Source organism: Gorilla gorilla, chromosome 9, assembly GCF_029281585.2.
Source record: "Gorilla gorilla gorilla isolate KB3781 chromosome 9, NHGRI_mGorGor1-v2.1_pri, whole genome shotgun sequence".
NCBI lineage: Eukaryota > Metazoa > Chordata > Mammalia > Primates > Hominidae > Gorilla > Gorilla gorilla.
In genome coordinates this window covers 128,371,641-128,392,948 of record NC_073233.2, presented here as the reverse complement: position 1 = coordinate 128,392,948, position 21,308 = coordinate 128,371,641, and the positions used below count along the sequence as shown (strand labels likewise).

At 36.6% G+C, this 21,308-nt stretch overlaps 1 protein-coding gene across 5 annotated transcripts in view; it reads right to left on the bottom strand.

Moving 5' to 3' along the window:
* The window catches only part of ARHGEF12 (Rho guanine nucleotide exchange factor 12), a 152,823-nt gene that overhangs the window by 38,691 nt on the left and 92,824 nt on the right, over positions 1-21,308 (bottom strand). For 3 of the 5 annotated variants that reach the window (XM_031015915.3, XM_031015914.3, XM_031015917.3), the window contains 13 exons: positions 20,868-20,945; positions 20,554-20,673; positions 18,475-18,615; positions 12,981-13,055; positions 10,118-10,210; positions 8,525-8,635; positions 8,140-8,238; positions 4,914-4,956; positions 3,874-3,979; positions 3,297-3,434; positions 2,473-2,505; positions 2,031-2,145; positions 1,174-1,279 (listed from right to left, as the gene is read on the bottom strand). In XM_031015915.3, coding sequence (XP_030871775.1) covers positions 1,174-1,279; positions 2,031-2,145; positions 2,473-2,505; positions 3,297-3,434; positions 3,874-3,979; positions 4,914-4,956; positions 8,140-8,238; positions 8,525-8,635; positions 10,118-10,210; positions 12,981-13,055; positions 18,475-18,615; positions 20,554-20,673; positions 20,868-20,945 — 1,258 coding nt within the window. The remainder of the gene's footprint in view (positions 1-1,173; positions 1,280-2,030; positions 2,146-2,472; positions 2,506-3,296; positions 3,435-3,873; positions 3,980-4,913; positions 4,957-8,139; positions 8,239-8,524; positions 8,636-10,117; positions 10,211-12,980; positions 13,056-18,474; positions 18,616-20,553; positions 20,674-20,867; positions 20,946-21,308) is intronic. The other 2 variants (XM_055356135.2, XM_031015916.3) reach the window with 1 other exon arrangement.

The window sequence follows — 21,308 nt, the reverse complement described above, 5'->3', positions numbered from 1 at the left end:
TTTTTTTTTTGAGACAGTGTTTCACTCTGTCACCCAGGCTGGAGTTTAGTGGCGAGATGATGGCTCACAGCAGCCTGGACTCCCCATACTAAGGCAATACTACCTCAGCCTCCCAGGTAGCTCGGACTACACACATGCACCATGATACACAGCTTATTTTGGCCGTTCTTGTTGTAGAGGCAGGGTCTCACCATGTAGCTCAGGCTGGTCTCAAACTCCCAGGCTCAAGTGATCCTCCCGCCTTGGCCTTGCAAAGTGTTGGAATTACAATCAAGAGCCACCGTACCTGGCTTCAGTATTTTCAAATGTGGTACTGCCTGAGATAAGAACCATCACATGACCCCTCCCCATGGTACCACCATCCTTATTTCTCCTGCAGCCATCTCAAGTGAGCTGATCTCTCTTTATTGGGCCTGGGGTGAAAAGGAAATCAGAAAATAAAGTACAATGGAGAGGTGGAGAAATTTTAGAAGTATGGAGACTAAGTAAATATGTATAAAGAGACTAAACAGTGTGGTGGAGAGATCTATACACACTTTTTTTTTTTTTTTAATTTAACAAACACAAGTTGAATGGAAACAGAATCAGAAGAGGTAAGTAAACTATGTTATGGACATTTGACAGAATACTGCCACTAAAGATGTGTGTTTTCGTTTGTTTTTTTTTTTCTTTTCTTTTTGTTTTATTGAGGCAGAGTCTCGCTCCAGTGTCGCCCAGGCTTGAGTGCAGTGGTGCAATCTCGGCTCACTACAACCTCTGCCTCCCAGGTTCAAGCAATTCTCCTACCTCAGCCTCCCGAGTAGCTGGGACTACAGGCGCATGCCACCACACCTGGCTAATTGTTGGTATTTTTAGTAGAGACAGGCTTCATTGTGTTAGCCAGGATGGTCTCCATCTCCTGAACTTGTGATCCGCCCGCCTCAGCCTCCCAAAGTGCTGGGATTAGAGGCGTGAATCACCACGTCCAGCCCACGAAAGATGTTTATGACAATTATGTAGCAACATAGGGGGTACTTAGTTCAGAAATAACACTGAATGGAAACAAGGCATATTGGGAATTCAGTAAAATCATCTTAACAACTCGTTTCTCCAGAAATTCATTCTAGCTGAAGAAGCCTCTGATGTGAAGAGGGCCTGGAGTACTGAAAATGCAGCACTTCAACTTCAACATACTTGCACTGTTGTCATGACGGCTTGGTCTCCGTGGGGGTCCCAGGATGCTGGGGAATCCTCTTCGCTTCCCTTTTTCTTCCCCTTCTTTATCTTTCTTCATACTTTGCTAGAGTTGAAGTACAAAAAATAAGAGATATGTAACAGAGTAAATTTCTTTTGCGATTTTCATAGTGTAATGCTAATGGTTAGTTCAAAGAAATTGTTAAGTGTAAATGAAAACCCGTGCACGTGTGTATGCACACAGAGCACTAATTAAAAGTTCGCACACAGTACCGTGTACACCTCAAACTCAAGATGTTTTCTTCAAACTCTTTATCACTGACAGCTTTGGAAAATCAAAGGGTAGTTTTATAGCACATTTACCAGGAACTTATTCTAAACCATTCATCCATTCAACAAATATTTACTAAGCATTTTGCTAACAGTTGAAAATACAATAATAAAGAAGGTCCTTGTACTCATACAGCTTTACAATCTAGTAAACACTAAACAAAAACACAAATAATTACAAACTGACAGAATACTGCCACTAAAGATGTTCATGACGATTAGGTAGCAACACAGGGGGTATTTAGTTTAGGCAAAGTAAAAGGAAAGTATAAGGCATGAACAGAATCAGAAATAGCACTCTTTGTAAACTGCTAATTTCACTTTTCACATTGTCTAATAATAGTTTATATGTCTGGATTTCTCACTGTATTTTGAGTTTCTTGAGAACAGAGATAGTATCTTATAAATGTTTGTATGACTAGCATTAATTTGCTGATTAAGTAAATACTAAGATGATGGAAGACACTGCAACCAAATGTAAAGAAGCCCTAAGGCCTGAACATGCTATTACATTATTTCAGTCTTACCTTGATTTTGGGAAGAAATCCAATCCGACCCCGTTTGTGCTCCAAATTTCGAGGCTCTTTCACTTTTACTCCCAAATGCTTCATATACATGAGAATAACATACTGCATGGTGGAACTGGAGGAGAAAGGACGAAGTAAATTAAGACTTCTGAGAAGGGAGGGTTGGTAGAATAAAGACATCAAATGATTTCCAAAACCCCAAGGTTGGAATTATTGAAATGAATCAAACAAACACTAAAGAACTAACTAGTCATTGCACAGAGAAGAGAATTCTACTCAGGACAACAGTAGAATATTAGTCAAATAACATACAAGCCACCAGAGGGACACCACAAACTGTATTTGTAAGTTAAAAGAAATAAATTGTAATTTAGGGCTGAAAGGAAAAAACATAGTTCTTTTTTTCTTAAAATTCTAGGGGAAAAAAAAACAGTTATGTTACCTCTTATCTTCCTCTACAGCCTGAGCAGTCATCCTTAAAAAAAAGAAAAAAAAATTTACAAATGAAATATGGAAGTTTAATTAATTAATTTTTTTGAGACAGAGTCTCACTCTGCCACCCAGGCTGGAGTGCAAAGGCATGATCCTGGCTTACTGCAACCTCCGCCTCCTGGGCGCAAGTGATTCTCGTGCCTCAGCCTCCTGAGTAGCTGGGATTACAGGAGTGCCACCATGCCTGGCTAATTTTGGGGTTTTTAGTAGAGATGGGGTTTCACCATGTTGGCCAGCTTGGTCTCGAACTCTTGGCCTTACGTAATCCGCCCGCTTGGCCTCCCAAAGTGCTGGGATTACAGGAGTGCGCCACCATGCCTGGCCTTAAAAATTGTTATTAACTCAGATACCTGAAATAACAGAACAGAGCCAAATGCTTTGGGCCACACCCTAGAATAAAATACCAAAAGAACCCTGATCCCCTAAAGAACCTTATCTGTTTCACCCTCATGTCACCAACTGTATATGCTTCATGGCAAGAAATATTTCCAAGGCCTATAAATTGAAAATAATGAAAGTAATCAACCTGTTTTTGATCACTGATTAGAAGTTTTAGAGTTACCCATTTACCACCACCCAGAAAAAGGAACACAAGAAATTTATCTAAAAGTATCAGAAAAAAGAAAAAAAAATCCAGTTTCTCAAGTACTATGACAAAATAAACGGCTCCACATACACAATCTGACAGTTTTTCTAAACCTACCCAAAGGGTACTTCAAGCATAACTAGTATCTCAGTAGAGAGGGCATTTCCACATATACTTCTATTACTTACAATACTTCTTCAATTTTGGCAACAATCTGTTCTGCACATGTCCGCTCCTTCTCCAAAGTCAATCGGTCCTTGTCTCGCTCTGCATCAAGTTTAGTCAGCTCGCTTTCAGCCAAGGTCAGTCCCATACTACGTTTCTGCCTAAAGGGAATAGAGAAGTTTCCTGAGGTAGCCTAAAGAAAAACTACCTCATTCTGGGGACGCTTCATCACAGTCTTCACAGCTATGGTTTCTAGGAACAGGAAAAATGTCACTTTTCCACTTATGGGTCCATGTCATCTAGGATACCAGAGGAAAAAATTCTAGAAGCAATGACTCCAAGAACACATACAATATCTTAAAGGAACACACTTAGCACAGACACAGCACTGAGCTCAGATCCTGCAAGTGCCTGGAATGGAGAGTCTGGACTCTCAGTTCCACTCTAACCCTTTGGCTCCAGATGTTCATTATGTTTTAATAACAATAAGACCATATGGTTTATCTAGTACTAAGCTAAGTATTTAACATGCAACTTTTTCTTAACTAAAAAAATTAATTTAGAATAATCATATGAAATTCTATCTACCACTAAGCTTACCGAAAATCTTCTAAGTGCCTTTGAACTTCTGGATGGACTCTTTCTTGCATAGTTTGGATATAGTGGCGATGCAGATCCTCAGGAATGAGCTCAGGTCTTCTCTTTTCTTCATAAATGAAAGGAATTATGTTATCTAAAGGTATGTTCTGGGCAACATACAGTTGGCAACATAGCAATGCTACTTCGTACAACTTAACTTAGAATATGCCAGAGGGAAGTTCTTCAGGGCAGTTCGTATATTTCATCCCAGAATTCTAATTTCATTTACTCTTTTATTTTATTATTATTATTATTATTATTATTATTATTTGAGATGGAGTCTTGCTCTGTTGCCCAGGCTGGAGTGCAGTGGCGCGATCTCAGCTCACTGCAAGCTCCACCTCCCGGGTTTGTGCCATTCTCCTGCCTCAGCCTCCTGAGTAGCTGAGACAAAAGGCACCCGCCACCATGCCCGGCTAATTTTTTGTTTTTTAGTAGAGACAAGGTTTCACTGTGTTAGCCAGGACGGTCGATCTCCTGACCTCGTGATCCACCCGCCTCGGCCTCCCAAAGTGCTGGGATTACAGGCGTGAGCCACTGCGCCCAGCCATATTATTATTTTTTTTGAGACAGAGTTTTGCTCTTGTCACCCAGGCTGGAGTGTTAATGGCATAATCTCAGCTCACTGCAACCTCCGCCTCCTGTGTTCAAGCAATTCTCCTGCCTCAGCCTCCTAAGTAGCTGGGATTACAGGCATGCACCATCATGCCAGCTCATTTTTGTATTTTCAGTAGAAACGGGGTTCCACCATGTTGGCAAGGCTGGTCTCAAACTCTTGACCTCAGGTAATCCACCCACCTTGGCCTTCCAAAGTGCTGGGATTACAGGCGTGAGCCACTACGCCCGGCCTCATTTACTCTTTAAATGTATTATAGACTGTCTTTCTGTTGTGATTCAGGTGATCAACTAGTCACCATGTGACAGATAAAACCTGAACAGATGAGCTGAGCTACATATCTATTAAGATGTAATTCTCCAGGATGTTAGTGCTCCAAGCTTACCTAGATCTGCAGACATTTCATCAGGAACAGAAACCTTCAGGTGCTAAAATGAAATGCAAACAAAAGGTGTAACAACACTAAAGATATTTCAAGATGTACATAAGTACTTCTGTAAAGTAAGGGGATACAACTTGGATACCCACTCTACAAGCACGATCAAGTACAAGCTCATTTATTCATTCACATTTCACAACTCCAGAACATTCTATTATTTAAACTTGAAAATGAGCCCTTTTCCCAAGGACCATGCTATAAAGGAAAAGTCTACAGTCGTTTAGCTAGATGACTGAATGCTTCTTTGACACACTTAATGAATATACTGGCTTTGGCTTTGGCTTCCTAGAATCATTGGTCAATATAATCAGTTATATGTCATTTAGATCAATATAGGTAAAACCTAAATTATGTGTATATTATCATATGAAAAATGTACTCACATATAGCCATGATTTTTCTTTCCTATATTTGAGATGCTCATTCTGAAGACCAATAATATTCCTAATCGTTTTCCTATGTAAAGTTTAAGAGCCCTCACAATGTCACACTCCCAGTGAGAAAATATTGAATGTCAATGTTGAGTTTTTGGAGTTTTAAATCTCCACCAACCATCTACAGTTCTTGCTACTGAACCAAATAAGGTGACTATCTTAGAATTTACTTATTCCTAGCTAGGATTTTCCCCATAATATTTGCATAATAATTACCAGACTGTTGTTTTCCCCCACCCCCAAACTAATGGAGGGGAATACTTTATTTTGCATTAAGAGAAAATATCTTAACCTCTTCCTGCTTATTTTGTATTGTATACCTATTTAAGTCATACAATTTCAGAATTTAAACACATCCTATAAGATTTGAAGTTTTAAATTTGAAAATAAGTCAACGCTAAAAATTGTAAGATCTCTTTATATTCATTTGAAGAAAAGTAAAATGGATTTTAAAACTTTCTCTTTGACAGGCAGTAGCTCAAACCAACTTTCTTAAAAGCATTTCTAGCTCAAGTGCAAAAAAGTAATACAAGCTCACTTGTGTATGATGGTGTTTATATGAAATAAATGTGAGCTGTAGCATAAAAGTATAATTAGCAAATTAATCAAAGTGTAAGGATTCTTCTTATACTTTAATATTGATATATAGATCATGTATAGCAAAATGTAAAGTTTTGACTTAGCTTGGTGCCCTCTTAAGAAATGCAAAATTCAAACATGCTTCAATATATTGTCATTTTTTTAGGAAAGTAAATTATTTTAATAAAAATAACACAATATTTTAAACAATGGGAGTAGGATCAGAACACTAATTCATTTAACACATACCTAAGTGACCCCACTATGTCCCAGGAACTGTTCAGTGTTAGGGACACAGCAGCAAACAAACAGAACAAAAATATCTGGCCTAATAAAACTTATATTCAGGGTAGGAGAGTAGGAATATAGTCATCCCTTGATATCCACATGGGGTACCGGTTCTAGGAACCCCTATGGATACTAAAATCAGCGAACTCTCAAGTCCCTTGTACAAAATGGCACTGTATTTGCATATAACCTACGCACATCTTGCTGTATACTTTAAATCTCTAGATTAATTATAATACCTAATACAATGTAAACGCTATGCAAATAGTTGTTATACTATATTTTTAAAAAATTGTTTCATTTTTTATTGTGGTATTGGCTTTTGTTTTTTTCCTTGAATATTTTCAACCATGGTTAGTTGAATCCGTGGAAGCTGCAGGTACAGAAGACTGACTGTATAAACAAACTAACTAAATAAAGGTTCTATGGACAAAAATAATAGAAAAAGTGACAAAGTGAAAGGGTTGAGATTTTAAGTAGGTTGGTTAGGAAAGTCACTGAGTAGATAATTGAATGTGAAAGTGTACAGACAATTTTGTAAAGGCATACAAAGAAAACGGGGCAGGAGTTGGAGGGAGAAGTAGAGCCAAAATGTGTGTTTTTAGAAAGGGAAAATAACAACATTTGCACACTAATGTGAATGATTATCTGTAGAAAATATAAAACCGATGATGCAGGAGAAGGGAGGATAATTGTTAGAGTAAGGTCTTTGAGTAGGTATAAGGAAATACACTGTAAACTGGAGCAGAGCTGGCCTTGGATAAAAGATGGACAATTGAGGCCAGGTGCGGTGGCTCATGCCTGTAATCGCAACACTTTGAGAGGATGAAGCAGGCAGATTGCTTGAGCCTAGGAGTTCAAGACCAGCCTGGGCAACATGGCGAAACCCCAGCTCTACAAAATACAAAAATCAGCCAGGCATGATGGTGTGCACCTGTAGTCCCAGCTACTTGGGAGGCTGAGGCAGGAGGATCACTTGAGCCCAGGAGGCAGAGCTTCCAGTGAGGTGCAATTGTGCCACTGTACTCCAGCCTGGGCAACAGAGCAAGACTCTGTCTCAAAAAAAAAAAAAAAAAAATACGGACAGTCACTCCATAGCATCAGGAGAAACAGTAGAGTACATGGTACGGTATAATGAGGGCAGATGATACATCTGGTAGAAGTTCTCTTCTATATACTTTAAATTTCTCAGAGAAACAATAAGGTCAAGGTTATCAGCTGAGAAAGGACTAGGAAAGGAGGTCTTAGGACGGAAAAAGCATGAAGCAGTCACCTAAGGGAACTGCAAATGTGAAAGGACTAGGGACCTGCGGCATGATTATCCAGCATGCATTAAGGGCTAGGTGCTATTTACCCATAACAAGACTAATAATAAAACTTACTACTTTAAAAACCTTATTAACACTTTTAATGACAAAATATAACATTATCATCATTTATTTCAGTGTAAGTGAAATCTTTTCTGCCACTTTTTAGTTAAAATTATGCCTCCAAACTTCAAAGAGGCCACCCAGAGTTCAGTTATTCAAGTATTATTCCTTGGGTCTTAATATATATGTATTCCCTTTTTCATTTCCTCACTCTAATTATGCACATGCAAAAAAACACAAATATATGTGTGTGTGTGTGTGTGTATATATATATACGTGTGTGTGTGTGTATATATATATATATTCCCCTAAAACCTACTGTGAGAATTCATATGCCTAAACTACTTTAGAAATGATAAAAAAAAAAAAAGATACTTGAAATATAATACAGGTGTGAGAAAGCACAGTAAAATCCAAAAACATGGGAGGGAAGATAGGAAGCAGGAGGACAATAATTCCATGTACTAAGGCAAAGATTACAACATTAACTTGGCAACTTACTGCTGATCGATCTAGAAAGAACTGATGAAACTCAAGGAAGATGCGACGAGTTTCTTTGGAATTGGTATGTTTATACAGGTCTGAATAGAGATAACAGAGCTGTAGTGGAGAAAAGAATGAAAAAGACAAAATGAGGAACCATGAAAAATGTAATTTGCTAGGTCATCATTGAGTAGGACTGTCTGGAACAGGTAGGTCACCATAAACAATGTAGTTATTACTATATAACCAAGTCTTTAAAAATAATGTTTTAATTATCTTTCGTATCTGTCTTTACATGGAAAACTGAAAGAAGTCTGCCCACTCGTCGTATAGATAGGAAAAGTTCTATGGCACATGAATCAACAGAAGAACTCTGAATCTGCTAGATTGTAAAATATATTACCAAAGTTGCAGGGTCAAATTGTGAAACTACATGGTGTAAGAAAACAGCCAAATGAGCCGGGCGAGATTTTAGTAATTCAATGCTCTGGAAACAGCTGCACTGTCCATTGATCTAGAGGAAGAAATGATTATGCATCAGTAACTCCAACATACAAATACTAAATGCAAAGTAGGCTCAATTGAACATAGCTATCCAAATTTCACTTTGATCTCCCTATAAAAAATTCAAGATTTAAAAAACTTCACTAAAATTTATTAGCAACAGAAGCTATGGAATCTCTTTCTCTGAACATTAACCACCTCTTGGGGATAGGTTAGAAGAAAGACCACTTTGGGAGAACGGAAATTTAGGAGACGATTATCAAGTAGCTCGGATGTATACAAATCAGTATGTAAAAAACAGTCTAACATTTCTAGAAATGCAGTGGAAGGCTTTTTGCCCAATCATAAAATAGCTGTTTATCCTTTTCTTCTGGGCTAATTGCAGAAATGGTGGGAAATGAAGTTGTATGATTTTAAGACAAATCCTAGAATATTTGTATAATCCCTAAATATACTGAACACAGAAAACAATAATAATGTAAACTAGCATCACAATTTTCATATTCCCAAATCATTCTAAACACCAGCATTACCCCCAACTACCAAACCAGACAAAGGTATTACAAAAAGAAAAACAACACACCAATATCCCTCATCAACAAAGATGTAAAAAATCCTCAGTAAAATATGGCAAATTGAAACCAACAATATATAAAAGGGATAACACATCATGACCAACTGGGGTTCATTCCAGGAATGCAAGACTAGTTTAATATTCTAATATCAATCAACATAACTTACCATATTAATAGACAATCAGAAAAACCACATAATAATCTCATTCAACAAAATTCAACATCCAGTGATGATAAAAACTCTCAGCAAACCACGAGTATTCCTTAACCTAATAACCCTTAACCTTATAAAGAGCCTCTAAAAAATACTTATAGCTAACATCATACTTAATGATGAAAGACTGAGTGTTTTCTCCCTAATAGCAGGAATAAGGCAAGCATGTCTTATCACTCTGATTCAACCTCATAGTGGAAGTCCTAGCCAGTGCAATAAAGGCAAGAACAAGAAATAAAAGATAAACAGCTTGAAAATAAGGAAATAAAAACTATAGACAACATATTTATCTATGTAGAAAACTCCAAAAGACTTATTTTTAAAAGCACCAAGAAATAATAAGTGAATTTAGCAAGATCACAGGATACAAGGACAAGAATCTAGCTAATCATATTCCTTTATAGCACCAATGAACTGGGATTTGAAATTTTTTTAAAAAATACTATTTTAAGAAATACACTCAACCCCAATAAAATGAAGTACTTAAATATAAATTAATGATCTCTCACTGGCTTTAAAAGCAAGGTCATTTCTGTTGGTCAAAGCTAAAATAAGCAATTAACCCAAGGAGCTATTGGTTCTAAGATTTGGCTTCAAATCCTTACAAATGTTATCTTAATCTCCAGAACGTGCTCATTTTTGCAACAAATCAGATATTGCAGAAAGTAACAATTTTATTTTTTAGAAAGAAAAAAGTCATCACCTGTTCATGTTCAGTACCAAAATCGTCATCTTCTGCTCCAATAATATGAGGTGCTATACGGGTTGAGGGACTTCCGACAAGTGATTGAGTGTCCTGGCAACATTCAGGGAAAAGAAACAGAAAAATTACCTGGTGGTCAAATTTAGAAAAAGAATAAAGCCAACCCATCAAAAAGACATGGTTCACTTAAATGGTGAGATTTCTTTTTGTTTATTTCCTTTGAAGTACTTTATTTTCAAAGTAGGGGTTCACAAATTTTCAAGGCCATGAACCACTCTGGCAGAGAAAAAGACCACAACAATGAGTTTTTTTGGGGGGGAAAAAACCATTCCCCTTGGAAACAATAAATATCCTTTGCTCACTATACACTTGGTTATCTGACTTTAACACTTTCTGTACACTTCTGCACATTCTTTTATTAATTCATACATACTTATAACTTCTTACAGAAAAAAATAAAATTGGCTTACATAAATGGTTACAATTAAAAAATTAAAGAAAAAGTGAATGAAGACAATAGGAGAAAGGAAAAATAAGAGCAGAAATGATAAGACAAAGTTAGCAGAGAGGTTAATATACCTGAGAAGTACTAACCCAAGATTTCCATTAATGATACATAATTGAAGGCTATCATCGAACTCTATTTTTTCATTTTTAATTAATTTTCATAAATGTATAATGCAGGGTTTCTCAACTACGGCACTGTTGACATTTTGCGCCAGAGAGTTCTTGGCTGTAGGGGCTAGCCCATGCATTCTAAGACATTTAGCAGCATCCCTGACCTCTATGCACCCACCAGATGCCAGTTGCAGCCTCCCAGTCCTAGACATCAAAAATGTTTCCAGACATTTGTCAAATGTCCACGGAGGCATAATCACTCTTGGTTGAAAAATCACTGATATAACGCTCTAAAATCATCAAGTAATCTCACAAACACTGCTACAGGAACAAAGATAACAAAATTCTAAGAATAAATTGTAGATTGTCAGATAGTTCCCCATGCAATAGCTCCTCCATTTGTCAACTCACAAAGTTGGATTCAGCACAAAAACAGCAGTACAGAGGCATTAATATATAAAATAATAAACATGGGTGCCGGGCACGGTAGCTCAGGCCTGTAATCACAGCACTTTGGGAGGTCAAGGAGGGAGGATCACTTGAGGCCAGGAGTTTGAAACCAGCCTGGGAAAAACAACAAGACCCATCTCTGAAAAAACCAAAATAAATTAGCCAGGCGTGGTGGCCTGTGTCTATAGTCTTAGCTACTTGTGAGGCTAAAGTGGGTACATAGTTTGAGCCCAGGAGTTTGAGGTTACAGTTAACCTCTGTACTGCAGCTTGGGCAACAGAGTAAGACCCTGTCTCATTCATACATATATACATACACAAATACATGCATACATAAATACATACATACATACAGGATGTCTGAAGACCATAAGTACTAAAATTAAAGACCATATAGGATTGGGGAATAAAAATTTTGGAAGAAATAGGAAAAAAATGAGTTTGGCTTAAATCTAACAGCAGTTTAACATTGCAAGATCTGGATGGAGTTCAGCAAAGAAGGGTAGGCCTATGATTTGAGAGTCATTTGCACAGCAGTTATAGTGGCTATAGCTGAAGTTGTATAAACAGATCCACGAGTTTTAAACTGAGTGAATAATATGTGCCTGTAGTTTTTCCTCCTAGTGTTGCAACACTACATATTGAGTCTCCTAAACAGAATTCTGCCTTTTAACAACCCTTATTATTTTCTTTAACTTCAAGGATTTAATATTCCAAAAAAAAAAAAAAGAAATCAGGTGAAACTGGCCGGGCACTGTGGCTCATGCCTATAATCCCAGCACTTTGGGAGGCTGAGGCGGGTGGATCACCTGAGGTCAGGAGTTTGAGAACAGCCTGGCCAACATGGCGAAACTCCCTCTCTAAAAAAAGGAAAAATTAAAAAATTAAAAAAAAGAAATTAGGTGAAACAACATAAATTAGTTTAGAGCAGTAGTCAATTTTGATTTTATAACTGATTTGATGTCTCTGATTTTTCAATAGTCCTTATGTTGCTGACAATAAAAACATGACAAAATGCTGTTGTATCTTTTACTACAAAACTGTAAATAAATGTACTTAGAAAATAAAATGAGAGTGCTTAAAAGCATGCAATTAAGAATATGTAAGATCAAACAATTCTTCTTATTGGTGAACACCCACAAAAACTGAAGGCAAGGCAGCATATTCACAATAGCAAAAAGTGGAAGCAATCTAAGTACCCACTGACAAATGGACAGATAAACAAAATGTGGTGTATATACATGTCATGGAATATTATTTGGTCTCAAAAGGACAGAAATTCTGACATATGCCACAACACGGATGAAAGCTGAAGAAATATGCTAAGTGAGAGAAGCCAGTCATGAACGAATAAACATTGTATCACTCTTTTTACATGAGTATCTAAAGTAGTCAAATTCATAGAGACAGAAAGTAGAATGGTGGCTGCCAGGGGCTAGGTGGAAGGGGGAAATGTAGACTTAGTGTTTACTGGGTACCAAGTTGCAGTTGGAGAAGATGGTTGGCAGTGATGGTCGCACAACAATGTGAATATACTTAATGCCACTATACACTTAAAAATGGTTAAACTAGTACATTTTATGTTACCACCACGACAAATACTAAGGAACCTAAGAATACTTACAAACCATGGAATATCTCTTGACTTATTCAAATCTTTATTAAGTTTAATAAATTTTAATTTTTTTTCCAAAAAATAAAAAATAAAATATGTAAACATCAGATGTGTCTATACCATACTTTAAGTATAAGGAAAGCCAAAGACAGCACTATCATTGCATGGATTTCATACTCACAGTGTCCTGAATTGTTTCACTTTTCTCTGGGTTTTCCTCTAGATAAATCCTCTCTTTTGGGCCACTCTTGGGACTCTAATGAAAAAAACAAGATATTCAGTTCATTTCAATAGGCACACCAAAAGGAGATGAGGGAAAAAAGTGTGAAAAAAAATTGTTCTGAATTTCATATTTGTATTTACAACTACTAAATATCTTTCATGAAATGCTTGGTTCTGCTACTTTTTCCTTACTTTGGCAAGTCACTTATTCTCTCACCTTTTCAATTTTATATTGAAAAACAATACAGAATCAACAAAACAATTTTACCTAATCTCCAGGCCTGGAGGTTACTTTTCTACCAAATAACTAGATATACTGCATACCTCAAACTCATTATGTCAAAATCAAACTCTCTTTATTTATCTTCCTTAATCCTTACCTTCTCAAACTATCCTTTCTATCCAAGTTAAAAGCATTTTGCCCTACTTATAAGTACAATTAAGCTTCTACTATTCTGTTACTCCCTTCATATGAAAGGTGGATTTTAATACATTTATATGGTATTGTATAATACCTAATACAGTTGTTCTTCAGTGTTTGTGGGGGAATGGATGCTCAAGTCCCTCATATAAAATGGTATAGTATTTACATATGCAAATCTTCTATATATTTTAAATCATCTCTAGATTACTTATAATACCTAATACAGCATAAATGCTGTATAAATAGTTGTTATACTGTATTGTCTAGGGGATAATGACTAGGAAAAAAGTCTGTGCATATTCAGTACAGATGCATTTCTATCCCTGAATATTTTGATCCATGGTTGGCTGAATCCACAGATGCTGTCCACAAATACTGAGAACTTCTATATAAAATATAAACTATATGAGACACAGAAACTCACTTTGTGGAGATGAGGAACACCCCAAAGCAACGGGAGACATTCTTTAGAGCAATGAAAATGAGGAACCAGAGACCTAACGAGTGCCAATAGGGAAGATACATTTTACCTATGCATATAGCAAGATATCTTGGTGGTATCACAAGATATTTCTGTTACCAAGAGAAAACAGCACTTTCAAATGTATGCCCCACCTTGGAGAAATGAATGACTTTCAGGTCTTGGACAAGATATATAAAAGATTAGAATAATTCTGTCACAAAAAGCAAGAAAGCTATCAAAGATATTGGAGGGGCATGTCAAAAGAACACAGGAGAAAATTTGAGGGGGCTCCCATCAACAAAAGAAAAGAGTAACTCATACTGAAATCTATGAGTTCAAAATATTACACACATATACCCTTCCCACTTGTCACCTTTGGAGTTTGTTAAGAGTATCATCTCTCCTGAAAAGACTCTTCTGAAAAGAATCAAGAGAAGTATTTACCCTACATTTTCTGTATAAGCCATATTTTAGGGTAACCTATTAGCTAGTAAGGGAAATCATTTTTTGTAACATAACTCCATGTAATAAATACAGAAATAATGACAAAATTATAATAATATCCTTTTGAAACTCTGAATTAAACAATGGATCTAGGCATTTTGATCATAAATGGCATGTGAAAACATTTCACAAAAGCTTGGGGGCCAGGCGCGGTGGATCACGCCTGTAATCCCAGCACTTTGGGAGGCCGAGGCGGGTGGATCACGAGGTCAGGAGATCGAGACCATCCTGGCTAACACAGTGAAACCCTGTCTCTATTAAAAATACAAAAAAAATTAGCCGGGCATGGTAGCGGACACCTGTAGTCCCAGCTACTCGGAAGGCTGAGGCAGGAGAATGGCACGAACCTGGGAGGCGGAGGTTGCAGTGAGCTGAGATTGCATCACTGCACTCCAGCCTGGGCAACAGAGCGAGATTCCATCTCAAAAAAAAAAAAAAAAAAAAAAAAAGCTTGATAGGGGACGTTATAATGAAGGAAATCATGTTGATATCACCTAAACACCTTAAGCTTACAACCACAGTAAGACAGCCATTCACATCCTGATGTGACATAATGAGATGTACATAGTATTATCTATGAATTATTCCAAATAACAACTATCAAACCGAATGTGATCAAGACTTGTAGATTTAACTAGGAGTTTTAAGAAAATCTAGATAAAGGAACATGTCATATGACACCATGAAAATATAATTAGAAAATGGATTGTTTTACTGAACATCTGACTCAATTTCTTTAACAACAACGACAACAACAAATGGCCAAGGAAAAAAAAGAAGGAAACTATTATAAATTATAAAGACTTAAAATGACTTATCAACCAATGGCAATATGAAAGCCTTGACTGGATCCTGAATCAAATAAACTGTAAAAAGATCATTATAAAACAAGGTAATAAAATTGTGTATTGAGAAAATATTAATTCTTAGGATTTAATAAGAATATTATAGCTATATTTTAAAAACTTCTTATCTCTTAGAGAGAGACATATTAATAAACGAATGCCTTGGATTTACTTTAATCTGGTATTTGGAGGATGTGAGGAATAGGGGGTACAAACAAAACTGCTGAGACTAGGTTCTCAGGAACATGAGGAGGATTATTTATGTTAGTCTTTACTTTTGAATATGTTTAAAAATTTTCCAAAATAAATAATTTTTCAAGAATATCACTCACAAACTGAAAATCAAAATGACAGATGCTCTGAATTTTAGATGATGATTTGTTACCAAGTTGCTTCTCTTGTGAGAACTGGGTATCAGGGCATTCTTTAAAGCCTTCTCCAAGGTAAGCAAAAGCAGGGAACTTTCACAAACACCACCAGGAAATTATTTTATAAAAATGAGAAGACAATGAAAAAAGTTAAAAGCACTGATTCAAAAGATAAAATGTAAAACAGCGACTCAAAGTACTGTTAAAACAACAACAACAACAAAAGCAGACCGGGTCCTCCATACTTAAAATTGAAACAAACATGGAAATCCATAAGCTAAAAGCAACACATCTTTAGCCTCAGACACTTGTAGAAATTAAACCTGTGTGTTATGTGTTCAGAAGATAGCCTAGCTTGGACTTTATCATTTCTCACTCGGATTTCCACAATATTCATTTATTTATTTGGCCTCAGTTTCCTCATCTATGAAATGGTGATACTGCTTTTTTAAGATTATTATGAGTGTTAAAAAGGAGTATCTGTAAAGCATTGGGTACAACCTCTGGCACAAAGTTGGTATTGAATAAATGCTAACTATTATCCATTCAGCACACATCTGTTAAAGTTCCTATTAAGCCAAGCAGTCTTCTTTTCTTACAGATCTCCCTCTTCACACCAAATCATTTTCCACAGATATGTTTCTGATGGTGTCTCTCTTCTGCATGCAAGATAAAGCCCACTTTATTCATTGATTTCGTGTATTCAAATACTCAGTATCAATTACATGTCAAACAGTCTTAATTGATTGGAATGCCTATTTCTATACTAAACAATTCACTCTTTTTTTTTTTACCCACCCCCGAGATGGAGTCTTGCTCTGTCACCCATGCTGGAGTGCAATGGCGCGATCTTGGCTCACTGCAACCTCCGCCTCCCTGGTTCAAGCAGTTCTCCTGCCTCAGACTCCGCAGTAGCTGAGATTACAGGCGTGTGCCACCACACCCAGTTAAATTTTTTTTGTATTTTTAGTAGAGACGGGGTTTCACTATGTTGGCCAGGCTGGTTTTGAACTCCTGACCTTGTGACTGGCCTGCCTTGGCCTCCCAAAGTGCTGGGATTACAGGCGTGATCCACGGTGCCCAGCCAACAATTCACTCTTTTATAAGGTTATATTTCTAAGTCACATGTTTTATTGTAACATTCCTCTAAATACAAGATAAAATTCAAATTTCTCATTCATATCATTTGCTCTGAATGCCTACAATTTGCTACACTTTGGAAACATAAAGTCAGACAAGACAGTCCCTCTGCTCTCAAGGAACTTCCCATCTCATGGTAGGGACAAGCCATGAAAACAGCGAGGAGACGCCTTACTAAAACAAAAAGAAGAGTACGAGAAGCATTCCCAAAAGCAGTATGTACTGCTAGAACAAGTTGAAGCCCTTTATAACCTGGATTCATCATTTGGCTTCTAAGATAATCTCTAGCCATTCCATCTATAACCCTAATATGCCAGGTTGCCCTAAAATTCTCACTGCTCTCTCAAAATGTTATGCATTTTCAAACCTCAGTGCTTTTCTTTATATTTAGATTACTGGTATTTTGGAGCTAGGTGGAAGTAGATCACCTATTGCCTGAATAAGTTTGGAAAGTTAGTTAACTCCCTTTGGCCTCAATTTTTTCTTTTGTAAAGTTACAGTAACAACAGTACTACTTCGTAAGGCTGTTTTGAGAATTAACTAAGGAACATAAAACCTTATCACCGTGTATGGGACATATACCCAACAAATATTAGCGACTACCATTTTTTCCTTGAGCCCAAATTGAAATTTTCCATTAAAACCTTTAGCTAACCCAATCACAAGACTCCTATCACTATCTTAAAAAACAAAACAAAACAAAACAAAAAACCCACAAATCCTCAGTTTGTTTTTTGCATGAGGAACTGGGTCATTGGGCCTAAGCCTCAAGAGATAGCCTGAATGATGGCTTAGACCATGGCTTCCTTTTTAAAAAAACAACAAAACAAAACAATCCCCCAACAACAACCTTCAATAAGAGAGAAACTTCACATTGTTAAATAGTAGATGTGTGTATATGTAACAAAAGTCCCAAGAAGTGACACCTCTTCTATATGCAAAGCACTGTATTTCCTATTCTTTTTTTAAAAAAGAAATACAACCCACAAAATTGATTTCATGACCCACAATTACAAAACATTCGTTCAGACGTCTTCCCTCATCACTTTTAAAGAGGGTGATCTACATTTAAGTCATTATTCCTACCACTGCATACAATTTACAAAGTATTGCTGAGTAAGTAATACTGAACTTAGCTTTTAAGTATTCATATGTCTATGGTGTTACATCATATTCAGCTTAAAATGTTTTATTATCATCTTAACAGATAGTCATGTTCATCTGGCAGTTTCTGGGTTAATCAAGAAAGTGCTGTTACTAAACCTGGGCTATTAACTGAAGCCTATCTAACAGGACTAAGGTTTTTCCTCTTGGTAATGGCAAAGTGCCCCATGATTCAAGACTGAGTCACTCTGACCACAAATGGAATATTAACATGCTCTTAAAGATATCAACAGTTGGTCTCTCGGTTCAGTAAGAATGCACTGGCATTAGTAACTTCTCTACCCACGAACAAGATGCCTGCTGGGAAATTCCATCCCTGTAAAAGAAACAGTTGGCAATGGGTGTTCAAGGGAAAAAGTGAACTCTGGAATTAAAAGCTTATATACAACAGTATCCAGATTTCTGTTTATCAAATTGGTACATTAAAAATGGGGATGGTAAAAAGTGCTAAGACACCTCTAATTCACATCACTTAAAATCAAATCTAGAAAGGGGCTGTAAAGAAGAATACAGAAGAAAAAAGATTTAGAAAACTGAATGCTTACATCTGCATTGTCACTACTGGGCCGAGAAGCATCTCCACTGCTACAGTCAGTCCTGCCCAGTCCATCTCCAGGATCTGTTTCTGCCTCACTGACTGTTAGGGTGTCCCCTAAAGGTCTGGAGGGTGTAACTACAGCTCCATCCTAAAACAGATGAAAGAAAAACACACGCACACAAACACATAAAAGAAAACTTTCATTACTTGCCACATAAAGAAATAGTGGTACTACAATCTACATGGAGACTACTAAAAGTTGAACATTCTGATATGCTCAAGTATGTTTAAAATTCTACGAGTAAAATCCATAAATAACTACTAATTCCGGTATTCTAAAATGTCATGACCTTAAAAGACAGGGCAAGTGATATTTTGGTAAGAAGAATATAAGTTGAAACTTCTAAATATAGCAAAAAGATAAAATGGTTTGTTAATTTATATAATTTATATTTATATAATTTATATTGTCTGCCCATTAATAAAGGTTATTACCCTATAGTTTCTTGTTAACTACCTTCCAATGCTTCAGAGTGTCAATCAATGGCCAATTCTAGGACATAATGCTATAACATAAATTATTATAAGCATTTAGATCAGGTTATAAGCATTTATTTATTTATTTAATTTGAGATGGCATCTTGCTCTGTCACCCAGGCTGGAGTGTAGTGGCAGGATCTCGGCTCACTGCAACCTCCGCCTCCATGGTTCAAGCCATTCTCCTGCCTTAGCCTCCCGAGTAGCTGGGATTACAGGCATGCACCACCAAGCTTGTCTAATTTTTTTATTTTTAGTAGAGTCGGAGTTTCACCATGTTGGCCAGGATGGTCTCAAACTCCCGACCTCAGATGATCTGCCCACCTCGGCCTCCCAAAGTGCTGGGATTACAGGTGTGAGCCACCGCGCCTGGCCAGGTTATAAGCATTTAGATTGCTGTCCAAACAGGGTAAGAATATTCTATTTACCTAGTAATAACATAAAACTGTCAACATTACTGAGGTGTAACACTCAAAATGTGACATCGCTACTGGGACTGAAGGTAATGAAAAAAACAATGGAATGAAAAGTACACTAAACCAGGATGTCAGGGGACCTTACATACTGTATGGCCTTGTATAGGTGATTTAACCAGTTTAGACCCTAGGTTTCTCAATTATAACATAATTTTTTAAAATCAGAAAGTAAGCAGATTAGGCTAGATGATCTCAAAGAATTCTTTTGCGAATATGCAGCCTTCCCTTCAGATTTAACTCAGGAACAGTGATAAATAAACAGCTTTTACCTATTTTAAATGTATAGGCAATTTATCTACTTTGCTTTAAGATGAAGTACAAGGTGCTTTACATATCCCAAATCTGAATATTATAGAATGTAAGTCTGGTTAACATACAAATGCTGAGCTTTTTTTTTCTTATGGGACCATTATCTCTATAGCTTAGAACTATACAGCAAATTCTACTGAAATCTATTTTTAAATTACTATAAAAATATAGTCATTAAGAGTATGAATGTGCTTTTAAATCCTCAGACTGGGTTTGAATTCCAGTTCTATTACTTTGCAGCTATATGACCTCAGACAAGTCATTTAATCTCTCTAACTCTCTCTAAGTATATATGTAAACTGGAGGAAAACAACCATAAGTAACCTCAGAGATGTTATGCAGATTAAATAAGAAAATGCTTGTCCATATATTTAGCTCAATGCCTGTTGTTTTAAATTCTTAAATTCCTATTTAAAAACATATCAACTGCCATTCTGTTTTAAGATGGCAGAATGAACCACAAAAAATATAAATATATATATATCTAAATACATTTTAGTAGTTTGTCACATCAAAGCAAAAGCACTCAATTCTTTTTTAAATTATTATGGAACAAAGAAATGTGATCTCATGAGCAAGCAAACAATCAGACGCCCACATTTATTTTTGTTAATCATTACTTCTGTAACATCCTTAACAGGACATCCTGTTATCCTACGCTAGAAAAATAACTTTAAAAAAGGCAACTGCAACATTCTCTGACACATTCCCAGAAGAAAATTCTCCTGCAAAAAGTTGGGTAGCACTTGTAATAGTGATGCTACCTGAGCAGAGCCTGTGGCTTTGGATAACTGCTCTTGCAGCTGAGGAATGTGTTTCTTGGCCTCTTGGATCTCTTTTAGCAATCTTTGGGCAGGTGTTCGGTTGTAATCTTCCTGCAATAACTGAAAAGTTATAAAAATATTTTCAGAATTAATTACTTATGTAAAAAAGATACAGAAATAGTCCATTCTTAATCAATAATATAACTAATGGCATTGGTTACAATGCTGCTTGATTGTGACTGATAAACACCAACTCAACCATGCCCACTCACGTTTTTACTGGCCTGTAAACAGCCCTACTTCTCATTTAATACCTGTAGCCGTTCCTGTTCTTTCTGTAACATTTTTCTCAGAATTTCTACTTTCTGGTTATGAACCACATTGTTTTCCTCCTAGAAAAGAAAAAGATAAAAAACAAACAACAACCAGTATAGAGAAAATGAAGCTAAAATAAATAGAGAAAATGTGGCATACAAAGTTCTGCCTCGGCTCCAATTATCAATACCTATTAGGTTTTTATTTCTGGGTTATGTGGACAGGCTTTCAGACATGACACTTACAAGAAACTACAAGGAAATGTCTGCCCTTCTATTTCATTTTTACTAAACTGGATTCAAGAGAACACTAAATATTGATATTGGAAAAATGAAGTTGTCTTAGTATAAGAATAGTATCTTTTACTTTCCCTCATTTGGATCTTTACTATCGATCCCCATGCATAGTTCAAACTCCCAGTACCTCTTACCTGAAATATT